Source organism: Macaca nemestrina, chromosome 3, assembly GCF_043159975.1.
Source record: "Macaca nemestrina isolate mMacNem1 chromosome 3, mMacNem.hap1, whole genome shotgun sequence".
NCBI lineage: Eukaryota > Metazoa > Chordata > Mammalia > Primates > Cercopithecidae > Macaca > Macaca nemestrina.
The window spans coordinates 138,901,688-138,922,159 of record NC_092127.1 but is presented as its reverse complement, the minus strand read 5'-3'; the positions used below and the strand labels follow the sequence as shown (position 1 = coordinate 138,922,159).

The window sequence follows — 20,472 nt, the reverse complement described above, 5'->3', positions numbered from 1 at the left end:
TCCCTCCTAAGCAGTGTTGGAACCGAACTGTCAATTCCCTCCTGGGCAGGGGTCGCCGCGAAGGATCACCGACACGAGATTCACAGCAGAGAGTTATTTATTACTAGCGCGCTAGGGTCCCAAGCTCTAAGTTGGCCCTGGGACCCCGACTGCTTGTTACAGGCTGTTTATATAGGCAAACACAAGTTCAAACACAGCTTATGGCGCGAAATTCAAACAAAGCTTAAGGCGCAAAATGATTGGGTCTAGCTATGGCCTGAGCAAGGTGTCTTATGCTAATTGGTTAGAGCAGGACCTTATGAGGTTTTTTTCCTGGAGTTGTTGATTCCGGGAACTTCGAGGCAGGGTGGGACCCCCGGAATTGGCAGGGTGGGACCCCATGAGGTTGTTTCCCGGAATTGGCAGGGTGGGACCCTATCAGGGTGGGTCCCTATCGAGGCAGGGTGGGACCCTATCCAGAGCCACCTGGTGTTAATTTTTTCTATATGAGGCCTAGTTTCTAAGTTTTATGAGGCCTAGTTTCATTCCCTCCTCTTTTTGTGTCAGAGGCTCAATCTTGAGCCTCTTCTTCAGTCCTGAGGGTCTGGTATTGTTGGGTTAGAACCATAGCATGTACTATGTTTAATCTATTTCTAATAAGGGTGAGTAAGCGGATGAGTATGCATGGCCCGAAAGTCAGGATGAGCGTGAGCAGGATGAGGGGTTCTAAGATGGTGGAGATTAGGGTGCTAAGCCAAGGGGATTGGTTGTACTAATTTTCAAACCAATTTTGCTGAGATTTTCTCTCTTTTTTTTTCTTGTTTAATCTTTCTTTTAGTTTTGCCATAGAATTTTTAACTACTCCTGAATGATCTGCATAAAAACAACATTGCTTTTTCAGGGCTGCACAGAGCCCGCCCTCTTTCAGAAAGACAATTTCTAGTCCTTGTCGGTTTTGTAATACAACTTCAGACAGAGAAGTCAAGGACTCTTTAAGTTTTGTGATAGATTGTTTTATGGCTCTAAGGTTTTCATTTATGGCTACTCTAAGTTGTTGCAGATGATGGTTACCATGCACTAGGGCTGCTGTCCCGGTTCCAACTCCAGCCGCTACCCCAATTCCTAACATGACGGCGAGGGTGAGGGAGATAGGTTCTTTCTTTGGTCTAGTATGAGTTTTTTGCTCATACCGGAGATTAAAGGAGTCTCCAGAGTGATAGTATACTCGGGGAACAACTTGTACCAACACGCAATAGTGGGTGCCACTGCTAAAAACGGCTGTGGATACACAGGGGGTGAGCCCAGTGTTGCAAGCCCACCAGTCCGTCTTGGAGGGGACCAAATAGTGATTGGAGCTGGGTACTGTCAAGGTTACATTACAAAGATGCTGATGACTAGGGGGCACTTGGCCTATGCAGGTTCCCGACCCAGAAACTTCAGCCAGGGTTAGTTTTCTTTGTTGTTCCCATGCGCATCCAGTAGGATTGGCGGAATTAGTGAAATTATTAGTGGAGGCAATGCCTTCATAGTAAGGGGGGCCTGTTGCCAGACATAGCCAGCAAGAGAAGGTAAATTCTGGCTTTGTCTGGTTTAAAGCGAAATAGGAGCCCTTTATGAGATTTAGGAGCCTGTCACCTATTCCCAGGTTAAGGGGCCCGCGGGTGACGTTTTGGGCTGAGGGTGTGTATTTAGAGGAGGTGGAGATTAAAGGCGGGGAAGTGCTTTTAGGAGCTCTTGGTTGGGGCTCTCTTGGTGCAGGAACCAGGGGCTTTCTTGTTTCTGATAAAACTTGGTTTGGTCCTACTGTGACAGGGGCTGTGATAGGGTTGACTATTAATTTGATTTGGATAGGGATTCCATACAGTGGCTTTTGGTATAAATATAGGCCCCATATTAACCCGGATATCCAACGGTTATCAGATTTTGCTGCATCTTCAAACTTGATGCGGACCAGATTGCAAGTTTTTGAATATCGGGTTCTGGTGCAGCGCTGGACAAAGGACATGGTTATGTACCAGGGTTTCGTGGCCCATTTCCATTCTTCATTATTAGTAGTTATACAGGACCAACTAGCGCAAAACAGGGCATCTATTTTTCCACAAGTTTTTCTCATTTCTCCTGTCCTGAATCCGGGACAGGCATAGAACCCGTTCCGGCTTACGGACACCCTTCTAGCCTGTTTTCTCCATTTTCCCCCTTTCATGTCATCTATCTTTGCTATTTTGTCTAGGTTGAAATAGAGGTCAGGGAACCAAGTCCCCATAGGAGCAATTTTTGAGGTTTTATCTAAGACCTCATGAGTACTAAAATCAATTACCTGCCAGGTCAGGTTATATGGCCGGTGGGGGTTATTACTGCCAGCGACGCAGGGAAGGAGGGCTAGTAATAAGCAAGGGGCTAGATACGAGAGAGTCTTATCTTGAGCGGGTCCTTGGAGCGTCGGAGTCTCCATGTCTTAGGTGGTGTTGGTCCGGGCGTCTCTGGAGCAGCCTTGGCGTGGGATGCGTGGATTTAAGTGGAAATTCCGTCAACCTTTATGGCTGTGGGCGTGGTCAGGAGAACAATGTAGGGTCCTTTCCACCGAGGCTCTAGTCCTTGAGTGCGATGCCGTCTAACGTAGACAGAGTCTCCCACCTGGAAGGGGTGACTGGTCTGTGGATGTCCTGGTTGGTACAGTTCTGCCAAGGGGGCCCAGATTTGGGCCTGTACTGCTTGGAGTCCTTTTAGCCGGGCCTGTAGATCAGTCTTAGGATTGGAGGGGGAGAAGGAATTAAGCAAGGTTGACAAAGGGGGAGGTCCTCCGTAGAGGATTTCATATGGAGTGAGCCCAAAACGGTTAGGCGTATTTCGGGCCCTTAACGGAGCTAAGGATAGGAGGCGTCTTCAATCTTTTAAACCAGTCTTTAAGTTCAATTTAGTAAGGGTTTCTTTTATTGTTTTATTTATTCTTTCTACCTGTCCTGAGCTCTGGGGTCTATAGGCACAATGTAATTTCCAATTAATCCCCAATATCCTGGCGAGCCCCTGACTTACCTGAGAAACGAAGGCCGGCCCGTTATCTGACCCAATTACCTTGGGAAGTCCGAATCTAGGAAAGATTTCTTCCAAAATTTTCTTGGCTACTATGTGTGCCGTTTCTTGCCGGGTGGAGTAGGCTTCTACCCATCCTGAAAAGGTATTTACAAACACCAGTAAGTACTTATATCCAGCATAGTGAGGTTTTACTTCAGTGAAGTTTATTTCCCAATAGACTCCTGGGCGGTTACCACGAGTTCGTTTCCCTTCTGGCACTCGGGTAGCCCCAGCGTTTACCTGCTGACAGATCTTACAGGCAGATGTCACTTGTTCTACGAGGGTACTTGCCTTTGGGATTAGAAAGTCAGTTTTTTCAATCAGTAATTTTAGCTTTTGATTACTCAAGTGTGTCCAGGCATGCATTTGCTGGATCATTGCCAGGGCCTCCTTTTGGGGAAGGACTATTTTTCCTCCTTTTTCCCAGTTTTTAGTGTCTTTGTTTTCTATAGCCCCTATGGCTTTTGCTTCTTCCTGGTGTTCTGGGGTATAAGTATGTTCAATAGTTATGTGGCTGGTTTCGTCAGGTTCTGTGGCTAGGGTCAGTACTTCCGCCATGGCGGCTTGCCTGGCCACTTGGTCAGCCTGTCTGTTTTCTACTGCAACTGGATCCTGTCCTTTCTGATGCCCGGGGCAGTGAATTATAGCCACTTCTTGAGGAAGAAAAAGGGCTTTTAATAAGGCAATTATTTCAACTTTGTTCTTGATTTCCTTTCTTTCTGAGGTTAGGAGACCTCTTCTTTCATAGATACTTCCATGAGTATGAGCCGTTGCAAAGGCATACCGGCTATCAGTATAAATGTTAGCTTTCTTTCCCTTGGACAGCTCTAGGGCCTTGGTTAGTGCTATTAACTCAGCCTTCTGTGCAGACGTGCCAGGAGGTAGTGATTGTGCCCAAATGGTGTTGTGGCCATCTACTACCGCCGCTCCCGCCCTCCGGGTACCTAAGTCAAGGTAACTGCTGCCGTCTGTGTACCAGGTGTGATCCGCGTCTGGGAGTTCTTGGTCTTTAAGGTCTTCCCGTGTTCCATGGGTCTCAGCCAGTACTTGCCGACAATCGTGTGGGCTTGGTTGGTCTTCTGGTACCGGCAGCAGCGTAGCAGGGTTTAGGGTGACCGGAGGGCCAAACTGGACGCGGTCCGTGTCCAGTAGGAGGGCCTGGTAGTGGGTTAGGCGTGCGTTGGTTATCCACTGGTCCGGGGGCTGCCGCACTATGGCCTCTAGAGCATGTGGGGTAATAACAGTCAGTGGCTGCCCAAGGGTTAACTTAGCAGAGTCCTTGACCAGCATAGCGGTGGCTGCCATGATACGAAGACACGGGGGCCAGCCGGCCGCCACAGGGTTCAGCTTTTTAGACAGGTATGCTACCGGTCTTTTCCAAGGCCCTAATTTTTGGGTCAAGACCCCTTTGGCAATCCCTTGCCTCTCATCCAGGAAGAGGGTAAAGGGCTTTGAGGTGTCCGGTAACCCAAGGGCCGGGGCAGACAAGAGTGCTTGTTTTAGTGCCTCAAAAGCCAATTGATGCTCTGTCTGCCAGGTGAAAGGGGTGCTCTCCTTGGTGAGTGCATAAAGGGGGGCGGCCAGTTCAGCAAAACCGGGTATCCACAAGCGACAGAACCCAGCAGTTCCCAAGAATTCACGTACCTCCCTGGGATTTCGTGGTGGTGGAAGGCGAGCCACTGTCTCTATGCGCCCAGGGGTGAGCCACCTTTTCCCTTCACTCAGGATATACCCCAGATATGTTACCTTGGTCTGACAGAGCTGTGCCTTCTTGGCGGATGCCCGGTATCCTTTTTCACCTAGTGCCTGGAGTAGATGCCTGGTACCTTGTATACAGATTTCCTTTGTAGGAGCAGCCAAGAGGAGGTCATTCACCTACTGGAGTAGAGTCACTTCTGGATTTTGGGTCCGGAAGTCGGTCAGGTCTCGATGAAGAGCCTCATCAAAGAGAGTGGGAGAGTTCTTGAATCCTTGGGGAAGCCGGGTCCAGGTCAATTGGCCCGAAATTCCTTTCTCAGGATCTTTCCACTCAAAGGAAAAGAGTTCTTGGCTTTGGGGGGCCAGAGGTAAACAGAAGAAAGCATCTTTTAAATCTAATACTGTATACCAGTTATAGCCTGGTTTTAAGGTGCTGAGTAAGTTGTAAGGATTGGGGACCGTGGGATGGATGTCCATGGTTCTTTTGTTAATTTCTCTCAAGTCTTGGACAGGCCTGTAATCCTGAGTACCAGGCTTTTTTACTGGCAGAAGAGGAGTGTTCCAGGGCGAGCGACAAGGTCGCAACACTCCGAGTTCTAGAAATTTGTTAATGTGCTGCCGAATTCCTATATGAGCCTCTTGGCTCATGGGATATTGCTTGATAGACACGGGCACCGCCGTGGGCTTTAAATCAATTATGATTGGGGCTTGATACTTAGCTAGCCCGAGTCCTCCCGTTTCCGCCCAAGCTTGGGGAAAGTCTTGCAACCAAACATTGGGGAGGCTAGTGATGACTGGAGCGTCGAAAAGCCGATGCTCATCTTGCAGAGACACAGTTAAAATTTGGATGGGCTGACCGTCCCGATCTAATACTTGGGCCCTAGTCTCGGAGAAGTGGATTTGGGCTCCGAGCTTGGTCAGAAGATCTCGCCCTAGGAGGGGGTAGGGGCATTCAGGTACCACCAAGAAGGAATGTGTCACCATTCCTTGTCCAAGATTAACTGTCTGGTGGTTAGTCCACTTGTGCAATTTTCCCCCTGTTGCCCCCTGGACCCAGGATGTGCGGGAAGACAGGGGCCCGTCTGCCTTTGTCAAAACTGAATGTTGGGCCCCTGTGTCCACCAAGAAGGTGGTGGGATGCCCCCCTACAGAGAGAGTTAGCCGGGGCTCGGGGGGGGCTCCAGAGCCTTGACACCCCTATTCGCTATCTTCACCTAGGGTGAGGACAGCGGCAGGTTTCTTTTGGTCTTTAGGACGCTTGGGGCAATCTTTGATCCAATGTCCCCGTTCTTTGCAGTAGGCACACTGGTCTTTTTCCACTGTTGGCCGCCTCCGCTTCTCTCCCTCTCTTCCTGGTCCTTTCTCTCTCACAACTGCCGCCAGGATTTTTGTTAAATGCTTATCCCTCACTCGGTCCCTACGATCCTCTCGCTCCATCTGTTCCTTCGCTAACCTGGCTTCCTTTTCCTCAGGGGTTTCTCTCTTATTATACACTTTTTCTGCCTCCCTAACCAATTCCTGTAATCCATAGGTTTGGATTCCATCTAGCCTTTGGAGTTTTCCTTTGATATCTAATGCATCTTGGTCTATGAATGCCATAGCTACGGTAGCCTTATGTTCTAGGGCCTCTGGATCGAATGGGGTATACATTCGGAACCCTTCCAGAAGCCTTTCCTTGAAGGCTGCCGGGATTTCGTCCCTTTCCTGAGTTATGGTCCTTACCTTGGCCAAATTTGTGGGGCGCTTTCCTGCCCCTTTGAGACCCGCCAACAGAGCCTGGCGATAGATTCGGAGACTCTCCCTACCTGGTGCCGTTTCATAGTCCCAGTCTGGGCGGGTGAGGGGAAATCCCTCGTCTATTTCATTGGGAAGTTGGGTTGGGAGGCCTCCTGGTCCTGGCACATTTTTCCGGGCCTCCAGGAGGACTCGCTGCCTTTCTTCAGTGGTTAGGAGGACCTGCAAGAGTTGCTGGCAATCATCCCAAGTGGGCTGGTGAGTGAGGAGAATGGATTCTATCAACGAGGTTAGGGCCTGGGGGTCTTGGGAAAAGGAAGGGTTATGGGTTTTCCAGTTGTAGAGGTCAGAGGCAGAGAAGGGCCAGTACTGGACCGTGCGATTGACAGTACGGAGGGGAAAAAGGGAGGATTGCCAAGTGGAAGGGCCATCTGGGTTCTCAGTCCGCCGCAAGCGGAGACATGGAGGTGTTGGCGGCGGCGTCCGAGGGGTGAGCTTGGGCGGGGCTGGAGAAGGAGACGGGGTGGAGGGAGGGGCCGAGGGAGAAGTTGGAGAAAGGGTAGGGGCCGAGGGAGAAGTTGGAGAAAGGGTAGGGGCCGAGGGAGAAGTTGGAGAAAGGGTAGGGGCCGAGGCGGTAGAGGAAAGAGCTGGGGACAAGACAGGGGGCAAGGGTGAAGTGTAAGGTGGAGGTCCCAGAAGGGGGTTCTGAGGTGGAGGAGGCAGGGGGTCAAGAAGGAGGAGATCCCTCTGGGGTTCATCTGGGAGGACTGGCTTAGGTGGGTCCGGATTCCGATTCTTTGGGGCTTCTAAGGCAAGGAGGGTAGATTGGGATGGGGAAGGGGAATGGAGGAAGGGTTTCACCCAAGAGGGAGGATTTCGGACCAGATCCTCCCAAATAATTATGTAGGTCACCTGGTCCTGGTGTCCAAGTGGCCCAGGATCCATCACTTTTGCTTTAACCTGCAAGATAATTGAGAGGTTAAATGTTCCGTCCCGGGGCCGCTCCCCATGGAGGGTTGGCCATTCGGACGAGCAGAATGTTTTCCATCGTCCCTTACGGACTTCTACAGAGAGGTGGTGGGCTTGAGCCCGGACGTCAGGGAAGTGAGTCAGGGTTAGAGACAAAGGAGTCGTCAACGTCTGTCCCATTTCGTCCACGTATAACAAGGACAAAACGAAAGTAACAAAAATAAAGACCAGACAAGTAAGGAGAAGCCGCGCGGCCAGAGAGTGGCGCCACAAGATCACAAAATATTCAGACGGCAGGGGCGACCTGCCTACAGATTTGAGGAGGCTGGCTGAGTCGTCAGCCTTCTCCCAGACTACCGCCAGGGCGTCCCCCGGGGCGTAAGTGGGAAGGTGCCGGACACGTCTGTCCCCCTTCCCCACTTAATTCAGAAGGAGTACTCCCCAGAGTTCAGAGTTAGCCGGCAAGACAGACAGAAGAAAACGAAAGTACCTGGTAGGTCCGTTCAGTCAGCAGTCCGTGGCCCGGGCCAGATGGGTCTCCGCCGGATGGGTCGGGGTCCTCGGACGACCCCACTTCCCGGCCAATGCACCAAATGTTGGAACCGAACTGTCGATTCCCTCCTGGGCAGGGGTCGCCGCGAAGGATCACCGACACGAGATTCACAGCAGAGAGTTATTTATTACTAGCGCGCTAGGGTCCCAAGCTCTAAGTTGGCCCTGGGACCCCGACTGCTTGTTACAGGCTGTTTATATAGGCAAACACAAGTTCAAACACAGCTTATGGCGCGAAATTCAAACAAAGCTTAAGGCGCAAAATGATTGGGTCTAGCTATGGCCTGAGCAAGGTGTCTTATGCTAATTGGTTAGAGCAGGACCTTATGAGGTTTTTTTCCTGGAGTTGTTGATTCCGGGAACTTCGAGGCAGGGTGGGACCCCCGGAATTGGCAGGGTGGGACCCCATGAGGTTGTTTCCCGGAATTGGCAGGGTGGGACCCTATCAGGGTGGGTCCCTATCGAGGCAGGGTGGGACCCTATCCAGAGCCACCTGGTGTTAATTTTTTCTATATGAGGCCTAGTTTCTAAGTTTTATGAGGCCGAGTTTCATTAGCAGGTGTGCCAGGTAGTGTTCTAACTGAATTTATGTGGATTTCATTCTCATAACAACCTACACGGTGAGTACGTTATTACCTCCATTTTACAGATGAGGAAACTGAAGCACAGAAGCAGTGAGTAAGATGAAACCAGGGTTGAAAGTCAACCCTGCCAGCCACATCTCAATCTAGTTTGTATCCAGTGTGTGCTCAATCACTTCTTAATAGTAATTCTCAACAGAGGATTAGGTGAATGAAGGAACCAATATGACTGAAAGATAATGATTCTATGATAATATTATATGCATCCAATTTATCAAACACCTCTGAGGAATTAGACATACAGATGTTAATTTTCCACCTAATTCAAATTATTCCTTTTGATTTCTACTCCTTATCTCAGTCTGTTGTTTCTAAAATTATTTCTAAAACCAACCATGAATTTTCCTACCTGATTAAATAGTTCATGGAGCATAACTGAACCTTTTCTTAATGACAAGGACCATCATAGTAATTCACAAATGTTACACTGTAGTCTGAGATTCATTAGCATCTATTAAATACCAGGGACCATGCCGGGTACTTTTAAGTATAGTTCCTTAATTGCCTAGGCCAAAAATTTGCTTTGTTTTTTGTTGTTGTTTTTGTTTTGTTTTTTCAAACTCTTGTTTGTATTTCTGAAAGATCCTTTGGTCTTCTTTGATCTTGTAGGACAGTAACTGATCAATATGCCCCTCTCTGCAGGCACCAGCCTTGGCTTACAGAAAAGTTTGACTTTGAAATTTCCTTTCCTCCTCCATATGCCAATAAATTACTGTGAATTAACCTCTGTGTAAAATCAGGGAATACCCTGGATGAGAGGTGAGGTCACCAGGATTCTTAACCTGGCCCTGACACTTTTGATTGGTCCTGAATCTACATATTCTTATCTATGAAAAGACTGAGTTAATGATTTCTAAGTGAAGGCTCTTTGGTTATAAGCAAAATAAACTACCTCTGGCTAATTTAAGTAAAAAGGGAATCTGCTTGGAGGCTGTAAAGTAGGTTAACAGAATCAAGGAGAGCAGCTTGGAAGACAAAAGCAGGATGCAGGGCAGCTTTAAAGATCCAGGTCACGAGAATGTATTGATCATCACATCATGTGTCTGCCACCAGGAGGAATCCTGTCTGTTACTGAGTTTTCTTGTTTTTAAATTAAATTCTTTTTTGGTAGAGACAAGGTCTTGCTCTGTTGCCCATGCTGGAATGCAGTGGCACGATCATAGCTCACTGTAACATCAAACTCCTGGGCTCAAGCCATCCTCCCACCTTAGCCTCCCAAGTAGCTGACACTACAGGTACAGGTCACCATGCCTGGCTCTTTCACTGTGTTTTCTGTCTTGAGGCACTGTGCTCAGGATTCAGAGGCCAGAAGAAAGGAATTGGTTGAGCTTAGGTCCCATAGCACCCTTGACCGATGGTCTTACACAGCTGTACAGTACAAGAGAGGAAAGAATATCAGGGCTATTACCAGAAGAAAGGGGAATGGTTGTCTAACAAACGAAAAGTCCACTGCAAACACCGAACTTCAAGCTGTGTAAGTGTTTTAACATGGAAGTGTCTATCAGATTTTTTAATATATTCTTTGTAAACTGGAAGGGCATGTAATTTATCATTTAGATTTGGCTTTGGTTAGAGGCATTTGTTAGAGGCATTAGCTGGTTTCATCCTACAGGCGTTTCTTAGGTACCTGTTATGAGAGGTTGTCTCATACAGAGGGAGGAGCACCTTGTGCTAATGAGAAAGACGTGGGATCAAGTTCTGACTCTTCTGCCTATGTTCTGTGTCCCCATCTGTGAAGTGGGGCAATACTACATGCTCTATTTGTACTACAGACTTGTAAGGATTCAATAAAATAAAATAAAATAAAATAATATGGGTTAAACTCTTTGAAGAGATATGCAAGTGTCACATATTTATAGGATTTGTGGGCATAGCTTGGTGCTTAGTGTGATATGATGTGTGATATGCGTATATGTGATACGAAGTGTGCTTCCTTCTATACATTTGACAGAGTATAGGATATAGACATGTGATATGATGAAATGTATTTAGTCTTCCTCCATTTCCTGGTATACAGCTCCTAAAATCCTTGGAATCTCCTAAGTGATAAGTGTCTTTTTGTGTGCTAGTGAGTTGACTGATGACTGGCTGCCTCTATGGCTCCTGGATAGGAGCTGGTCCTGAAAGAAGAGGACAGGATTAGAGGGTTGGGACTTTTAGCCCCATCCCCCAACCTCCCAGGAGGGGAGAGGGGCTGAAAGTTGGGTTGATCACAAATGACCAGTGATTTAATCAATCATGCCTATGTAATGTAGCTTCCATAAAAAAAACAAAAGGACTGAATTTGGAGAGTTTCCAGAGAGCCGAACATGGGAGGTTCCTGGAGAGTAGCGAGCCTGCAGAGGGCATGGAAGTTCTGAGCTCCTTCCCCTATACCTTGCCCAATGCATCTCTTCATCTGTGTACTTTGTAATATCCTTTATAATAAAATGTAAGTGTTTCCCTGAGTATTCTGGGCTGCTCTAGCAAATTAATTGAGCCCAAGCATGGGGGGATGGGAATCCCAATTTATAGCCATTGGTTTGGCAGCACAGGTAAAACAGCCTGGGGCTTTTGATTGGCATAGGAAGTGGAAGGCAGTCTCAACCTGTAGAGTCTGATGCTATGTCCAAGTAGAAAGTATCAGAATTGAATTGAATTGGAGGACACTGCAGAATTATTGGTGGGGAGAAAACGCCATACATTTCATGATGACCAGAAGTCTCAGAAATCTTCTGTGTAAATTGTTACAGTATGAGAGCACAGAAAAAAATGGTTTGTTTTTTTCTACTGGAGAAGATACAAAGACTCATTTATTTTTATGCATCGTATGAAAGCTTTTGTTTATTTTCTCATCTGTTTTTATTTTAAAATCTAGAAGGGATTTAAGAGGTATAAAGAGATATAATATACAGACAGTCCTTGACTTACGATGGTTCAACTTAAATGATTTTTTGACTTCGCAATGGTGTGAAAGTGATAATGTACTCGGTATGCCCCTCCAATGATGATAGAGTTACATCCAGATAAACCCATCGTAAATTGGAAAAATACTAAGTTATTGAATCAAAAACAAACTTTCAACTTAGGATCTTTTCAACTTATGATGGGTTTATTGGGACATAACTCCATCATCACCGAGGAGCATTTTTACATACAAGTTTCAGCCTTCAGCTTGCTTGCAGTCTGAGGCTACATGATAATTCTTTCACAATCTAAATGATGTCACTCAGAAGTTTATAATTGAATGCTAAAGACATGTACAGACATCTACAGGTGGGTGAGAAAAATCCCTGTGCTACTGTGGTTGGGAAAGGCCTCAGAGGAGGTGTGGGTAGCCCAGCTGGCCAATGCCTTCCTAACCTGTGCTCTTAAATTAGCTCTGCCCAATAGAAATATTACATGATCCACGTGTGTAATTTAAGATTTCAAGATTTTCTAGTAGCCGCAATTTTTAAAAAGTAGAAGGAAACAGGTAAAATTAATTTTAATAATATATTTTAATTTTACCCATTATTACTGAAATGGCATCATTTCAATATGTAATCAACAAAAAAAAAGGTTGGCACAGTTTTTGAAATTCTGTGTGTATTTTACACTTACAGCAAATCTCAATTCCAGTTAGCCACAGTTTAAGTGCCCAGTAGTCACATGTGATTAGTGGCTACCATGTCAGACATAATAACCCTAGCTGGTTTAGGAAGAAGGAAAGTTAAACAAAGGGAAAGAAACTAAAGTCACTGGAATTTATCGAACACCTACTATTTATCGAACACCAGGCAGGGCTAGGGCTAGTGTGAGGCATTTGATGAACAAAAGATCAGATCCTGTTTTTATTTAAAATTTTGTTCATCATAAATTTTTGGCATAAATTTTGGTTTTAATAAATAGTGCATTAAAATACTTATCTTGATTACTACTTGTTTTGGCACATCTTACATCACTCACACTGACTCTAGGCCCAGCCCTGGCATCAGGCACTTTCTAAGAACTTTCTAATGCTTCATTTGGGGGCACTAACTTGAACCAAACTGTGCTGTATATCAGAAACAGAGACCGAGTGTGCTGGCTCATGCCCGTAATCCTAGCATTTTGGGAGGTCGAGGCAGGAGGATCACTTGAGTCCAGGAGTTCAAGACCAGCCTGGGCAATATAGTAAGACCTCATCTCTACAAAAAAATTAGCTGGGTGTGGTGGCATGCTCCTATACTTCTAGCTACTTGGGAGGCTGAGGTGGGAGGATTGTTGGAACCCAGGAGGCTCAGGCTGCAGTGAGCCATAGTCATGCCACTGCACTCCAGACTGGGCAACAGAGTGAGACCCTATCTCAAAAAAAGAAACAGGAGTGAATTCCTGTAATTTACTAAGCTTTGGGCATTATTTTTTAAAATAAAATTTCAATTTAATTCAGTTTAGAAACAAAAAGACATTGGTAAACAAATTAAAATTCAAACTAAATCTATGAACCAAACTGAAAATTTTGAAAATACTTCAGGACCAAACCAAAACCCAGGAGAGAGTTCACTGACTTTGATTCCCTGGTCAAGGTGACCCTTGACTGTTGCACCTCCCTCATCAGGGAAGAAAAGAATGAAAACAAAGTTTTTGAGAAGACTCTATCCTAGGCCTTGTTTCCTTCCCACATTATAGCTTCAGTCTCCAGCTTTTTAAGGCTTAGTAGCTGCAGTCTCTATATAGTGTTATATTGGGGATGTTATATTAAAAATATAACTTTGATGCCAAAAGAAAGGAAAAGTCTTGCTTATTAAAGTGGTGCCTATTTTCAAATAAAACCCTTCTTTCTTTCTTTTAGGGAACTCAGAAACAAAGCAAATGTTCAATTTGGAGATAATGGAACAACAATATCTGCTGTCAGCAACAAGGCATATGTTTTTGAACGAGACCAATCTGTTGGAGACCCTAAAATTGACTTAATTAGAACGTTAAATATTCCTGTATTGGTAAGTAGGCATTTTAATACCATTAATTTGGATTTTGGAAGAAAGGAAAAAGCTAAGTTAATGCTGTTTATGATTTTACATTTAGGAGCCATTAAGTTATGTTGAAATATACATATATAAAAAGAAAAATATTTTTTTTCTTCTTTTCTTTAAAGTACATCTTGGACTTTTTTCTAAGATCTATCAAATAAGGTCTTTTCAAATGATGACAAAATTCAGATTTTAGGATTTGTTTTCACAGTTTCTTCCTGTGTGTTCAGGATTAGCAATTGTGCAAATATGCCCCTGGAATTTTTTGGTAGCTCATAATTTTAAAAATGTTTATTTGCCCCTTGTTTTCATTCAGAAATTCTATCAGTGAAATTTGTATACCATTTCTTACTTCAGATTTTTATGTTGGATTTTATATTCTCAAAATTCATAAATTGACACCAGAAATCAATAGACTGGGCTGAGTACAACCTACTGTGATTTCAATGGGCTCTGTTTATAATGGTAATTCCACCTAATAATGACACCTATTCTACATCTATTCTATACTGAGACCCATGAGACGTTCTTTCTTAAAATTTAATTAATTTATTTATTATTAGTTTTTTTGAGACAGGGTCTTGCTGTGTCACCCAGGCTGGAGTGCAGTGGCTCCATCACAGCTCACTGAAGCTTCTACCTCCTGGGCTCCAGGGATCCTCCCGTGTCGGCCAGGGACTCCAGGCGTGAATCACTGTTCCTGGCCCAGTAAACATTCTAATTCACCTACACCAACCCCTTCCGACTCTCCCACCCTAACCCCTAGGTGACCGCTCCATATGCAGCTGGACACTGATGATGGACCCAGGACCTAGACAGTATTAGGTCCCTGCCGCCTAGTCCCAGGGGTGTAGGTCAGGTTTATAATGAGCCTCTGGCCCTGCTCAGGAGGAAGGTAGCGCCACCTTGTGGCCAAAGATGCCGACATGTTTACAAGAGCTTTTCCCCTTTTGTGGTGTCTGGATAACTCAGAGCCTGCAAATGGTCTCTTTGTAAATATTACACTTACAAAATGTAGTACTGAGAAAGGACAGAGAGGCTTTGTCTTCCATATGCAGCCAGAACGGAGCTGACTATCTGATTTTTCAGCTATTTAATCTCAACCTTTACATTTATATTTCCAACCCACTTTGCTGAGGGGTAGTAGGAGAGAGTGGGTGGGGGTGCTTTGGAGGGGATGCTGCTGTCTTAATATACCTCTGCTCCGCAGACTGTCATAGAGTGGTCCCAGGTCCACTTCCTCAGGGAGATCATCGAGGCCATGTTGAAAGCCTATCAGCAGAAGCTCTTTGTGACTCACACAGTTGATGAATTGCTCTGGGGCTACAAAGATGAAATCTTGTCCCTTATCCATGTTTTCAGGCCTGACATCTCTCCCTATTTTGGCCTATTCTATGAGGTAAGTCGATTTTTCTTTTCAGAACCTCTTTTTTTAGCTGACAGCGGGTAGGGGCACCCCAAGCCAGATTAACTTTCAATTTCTTCTAGAAATTGCCTTAACAAGAAGTTAAGATATCTTGTAGAGTATGTGAAAAATGGAGTGTTTTTTGGAAATAAAAAAAACTTGAGGCCAGGTGCGGTGGCTAATGCCTGTAATCCCAGGACTTGGGGAGACCAAGGTGGGTGGATCTTTTGAGGATTAAGACTTTGAGATCAGCCTGGCCAACATGGCAAAACTCTATCTCTACTAAAAATACAAAAATTAGCCAGGTGTGGTGATGTACACCTGTAATCTCACCTACTCAGGAGACTGAGGCAGGTGAGTTGCAGAGGTTGCAGTGAGCTGAAATCACACCACTGCACTCCAGCCTGGGTGACAGAGCAAGACTCAGTCAAAAAAAAAAAAAAAAAAACCCCTTGAGTGCAGTGGATAGTTGGGAAGTTGTTAAAAGATAAAGTAACCCCAGGAAGGAAGAGTATTAGATTAGGGGTGTGCTCTGGGATTGTGATGAGTCTCCTCAGCTTTAAATTTGAAGCTGTTTTCTGGCTCTGCCTCTTCATGTAATCCTGTAGCATTCCAGTTTTTATGGCAAACAGCAATAATTGTGTCCCTGGGCCTTCAGGGTTATACTAAACTTAGAAATTGTTAAAACAGAATTGTGAGCAAGTTTTAAAAAATTATCTGTGTGAGAGACAGGAGTCCTAAAAGTAGGGCCTCACCAACTCTGAATGCATCATTCTGGAGAAGCAGACCAGACAGGAGTTCCCTAGAGGGTCCTGTCTCAGAGGAACACAGCTTCACAGGACCAGAGGAAGCACAGATTTCTTGTCAAGCCCTGACTGAACCTTCCTTCTGGAAATAATTTCAAGAGAGCCTCCTACTGAGAGATATTATGCAAAGGTTCCCTTGAGGCCCTTTTGGTCCCAGTGGCTGCAGTCCATCAGCCAGATAGATCTTGTTGCTAATATCTCACCGTTTCTCAAATAATTTGCATTATATAACTTGCTTTTTTGTTTTTACATCATTGAATTCACCAGACTGATAGCCACACTATCTTATGTGGTTGTGAGGATTTCATGAGATGATTCGTGCAAAAATTTTAGACCAGAGCCAGGAATATTATACTCAACAATTGTTCACTCCTATTATTATAGAGGAGCTACTACCTGTGCTGTTTCTGAGAAATCATAGCTACATGCCCAGATAAAGAATTTTAGGAATATATAGTGTCTGTATGTGCCCTTAAGAAGTATAACTTGGAGAGAATATGCAATTGAAGAAACCTTAATTGAAAATAGGACTATATTAGCCGGGCGCGGTGGCTCACGCCTGTAATCCCAGCACTTTGGGAGGCCGAGGCGGGCGGATCACAAGGTCAGGAGATTGAGACCACGGTGAAACCCCGTCTCTACTAAAAATACAAAAAATTAGCCGGGCGCGGTTGTGGGCGCCTGTAGTCCCAGCTACTCGGGAGGCTGAGGCAGGAGAATGGCGTGAACCCGGGAGGCAGAGCTTGCAGTGAGCCGAGATCGTGCCCCTGCACTCCAGCCTGGGTGACAGCGCGAGACTCCGTCTCAAAAAAAAAAAAAAAAAAAAAAAAAGAAAAAAGAAAATAGGACTATATTAATACCACCTTCTTCCAGTGTAGCTATTCTGGTATAATTGGTCCTGGTCCTGGACTTAGGCGTTTAAATTTGTTATTATTGAGAAATAATTCACTTACTATAAAATTTACCATTTTAAAATGTACAATTCAGTAGTCCTTAGTATAATCACAAGGTTGTGCAACCATTACTGCTAATTCCAGAACATTTTCATTATCCCAAAAAAGACACTGCATACTCTCTTTGCAGTTACTCCTATTCCCGTCTTACTCTCGCAGGCCTTGGCAACCACTGTCTACTTTCTGGCTCTGTGAATTTGCATATTCTGGACATCTCATATAAATGGAATCATATAATATATGCCCTTCTGTGTCTCCTTTTTAAATGTAGTATAACGTTGTCAGGGTTCATCCATGTTCTAGCATGTATGAGTGTTCCATTCCTTTTTATAACTGAGGAGTATTCCGTTGTGTCGATATACCACATTTTGCTTATCCATTTATCAGTTGATGGACATCTGGATTGTGTTCCTTCTTGGCTATTATTAGAAGTGCTGCTATGAATATTTATTCATACAGGCTTTTGTATGAACATTGGGTATATACCTTGAAGTGGAATTCTCTTGAGTATATACATAGGTGTGGAATTTTGGAGTCCTGTGAATTCTGTTTAATTTTTTAAGGAACCAACAAACTCTTTTCTGCAGTGACGGCAACATTTTTATATTCCTGCTAGCAATGTATAAAGGTTCCAATTTCTCCACATCCTCACCAACGCTTACTATTTTTTTTTTTTAATTGCCATCCTAGTGGGTGTGAAGTGGTATCTCATTGTGGTTTTGATTTGCAATTCCCTAATAACTAATGATGCTGAACATGTTTTTATGTGCTTTTTGGCCATTATTATATTTTCTTTTGGGAAATGTCTCTTCAAATCCTTTGCCCATTTTAAAATTGAGCTCCTACTTTTTAAACCATAAAATAATAATATGGTTAATATAGTATTTAGCAAAATAGTCACTATTTTCTGGTCCTGGTTCAGTCTTGTGTAGCAGTTAGGCCCTAGTAGGACAGTTTCATGAAGATTAAATTTTTTAGTTACTGTATTAGTTAGGGTTGCCAGAGAAACTGAATCAAGAGGGTGTGTATATGGAGATGAGAAAGAGGGAGAGAAAGAAATTTATATTATGGAATTGGCTTATGTGATTATGGGAGCTGGTAAGTCTGAAATCCATAGGGCATGCCAGCAGCTGGAAACTCAGGTAAAAGTTGATGATGTGGTCTTGAGTTTGAAATCTGTAGGGCGGGCTGGAACCTGGAAATCCAGGCAGAATTTCACTGTTGCAGTCTTGGGGAGAATTCCTCCTCTAGGAAACCTCTGTTTTTGCTTGTAAGGCTTTGAACAGATTGGATGGGGCCCCGCCACTCATTGAGGGTAACTTCGCTTAAAGTTAACTGATTGTAGATACTAATCACACCTACAAAATACCTTCACCGCACCATCTGGGCTAGTGTTTGACCAAACAACTGAGCACCATAGGCTAGCCAAGTTGTCATCAAATTATTGCAGTTACTTTAAATGATCGTATTCACGTATTTTCAGAAAAATGGGACTAATGATGGAGACTATGTTTTTCTAACTGGAGAAGACAATTACCTTAACTTTACAAAGATTGTGGAATGGAATGGGAAAACGTAAGTCTAATGATTTATCAGTGGAGTTATTTTTTCAGTTTTCATTTAAACTACATATCTACTTCTACATTGTTTAAAAAATGTGTTTAAGCCTTTTTTGGATGAAAAATATAAAAACATGTAAACAGTCTTGTAATTATTATTCTACAAATCAAGGTGGTGGTAAAACATCTTACAGAGTAAATATTCGTGATTTGTAGATTTATCATGGCCAGGCATGAATTACAGGCCAGTGAAACTTCCCACTCTTGCTTAGTAGTCATTGAGTGATGTGTAGTAGCTACAGCACAAATACTTTTCAGACCACCACTTGTTTTGGGCTATTTGGCCATTGCCTCTATGAAAACTGATTTGGGGCCAGGGACCTACTTTTTCTCCCCCTTGATCTAATTAACACTGTTGTGTCTGTGTATGGAGAAGACACTGTGTGTAGATAGCTCCAGTTAAATCTTGCAAAGTCCTGACTGTTTAAGAGAATCTAAACTCAAATGTGATCATCTTTACTCTTTCTTGCGCTTATCAATTATAGGTCACTTGACTGGTGGATAACAGACAAGTGCAATATGATTAATGGAACAGATGGAGATTCTTTTCACCCACTAATAACCAAAGATGAGGTCCTTTATGTCTTCCCATCTGATTTTTGCAGGTAAAAGCTTTAAAGATAAGTTCTTTTTTAAAAATAAGGTCTTTCACTGCAAGACCACTAAAAGCATGAGGAATATATGCAGACACACTTATTATGCATGGATATTTATGCTTAATCAGTGATACATGCTGATGGCACATCGAGACAGTATAGTGTACTGGTTCACAGCACAGACTCCTGACTGTTGGTTTGAATCTTAGCTGTACCACTTATAGCTGTGTGACCTTGGGCAAATTACTTAACCACTCTGTACCTCACTTTCCTCATTTGTAAAACAAAGATAGAAATTGTTAACTATGTTAGAAGTTATGAGGACAAATGAGTTAGTATTAGTAAAATACTTAGCCCAGGGCTTGTCACACAGTAACCAATATTAAGTGTTGGCTGTTAGTTACTATGATATGCTCTGTCAAGCTTAAATTGACCTGGCCTACTTCCAGTCAATAGGTTGTCTCTACATGGAAGCCAAATAGAGGATACTATTGTCCATATTTCAGGAGAGTGGTGTCCTCAGGGGAGACAGAGACGGAATGGAATCAAGAGCATTATGTAGATAGGTTTGATTATATCCATAATATAATTTTTATTTGTCTAAGTGGCGGATACAAAGGTATTTGTTAGAATATTTTTTCTCTTTCTGGTGCCTAAAATATTTCATTAAAAAATGCTGTGGGGGTGGTTCGTGCAGTGAAACCACCTATGTTATTCATAACCTTGCGAGAGATGTATCAACAGCTCTGGTTCAGAGATGAAAAAGTGAGGCCCAGAAGGCTATTCTGGCCAGCCTTCACAGGAGGGCCTGAGGCTCACTGGTGACTGTACATCGAAGTGGTCTGTGAGGCACTATGCAGTGTAAGCAGTGGTCATATTACACGGGACCATGTTTGAAATCAGTAAGAATGAAAGGCAGAATTACGTTGAACTCCATTTAAATAAATGACTGGGGCAAAACATGGAATCTGATTTTTTTTTTTTTTTTTGGTGGGGGGAAGGAATGAATATCAAAGTGTATATTCTAATAAAATATCTGCCCAGTGTAACACTTTTCAAGTGCCCCTACAAGGCCACAGCCATCGCTGCCTGTTCTACCTTAGCTTTGGCTCTGCCATGCCCTGGTTTTCCTGGCTTTGCTGGTGACCCGTCCGCACTGGCATGTGTCCATGCAGGTCTAGAGACCTCTTATTTTTTATGTGAGTCTCCATTCTAAATGTTATCATCTTAATTTTCTACCACATATTGTTTTTTCTTGTTTGGATAATACCTCCATTCCTACCACTTAAACACCTTTCACTACAATTCATCTTCTGCTTTATTACACGTTGAGCTGACAGAATGCCTTCCAAACATTCTTTTCTACTTACCCTATGAGCTTCTGGCCACGTTGTACCTGAGAACTGTTGCTAACTTGTGAATTTGGGGCAGATTACAATGACCAGAGTCCACATTCACTTTTTATTCTTACATCCTAA

At 44.0% G+C, this 20,472-nt stretch overlaps 1 protein-coding gene across 1 annotated transcript in view; it reads left to right on the top strand.

The window, feature by feature from the left end:
- LOC105477260 (scavenger receptor class B member 2) overlaps positions 1 to 20,472 on the top strand; it is a 65,232-nt gene that overhangs the window by 29,167 nt on the left and 15,593 nt on the right. The window contains exons 3-6 of the mRNA XM_011733686.2: positions 13,438 to 13,585; positions 14,826 to 15,014; positions 18,263 to 18,354; positions 18,884 to 19,003. Coding sequence (XP_011731988.1) covers positions 13,438 to 13,585; positions 14,826 to 15,014; positions 18,263 to 18,354; positions 18,884 to 19,003 — 549 coding nt within the window. The remainder of the gene's footprint in view (positions 1 to 13,437; positions 13,586 to 14,825; positions 15,015 to 18,262; positions 18,355 to 18,883; positions 19,004 to 20,472) is intronic.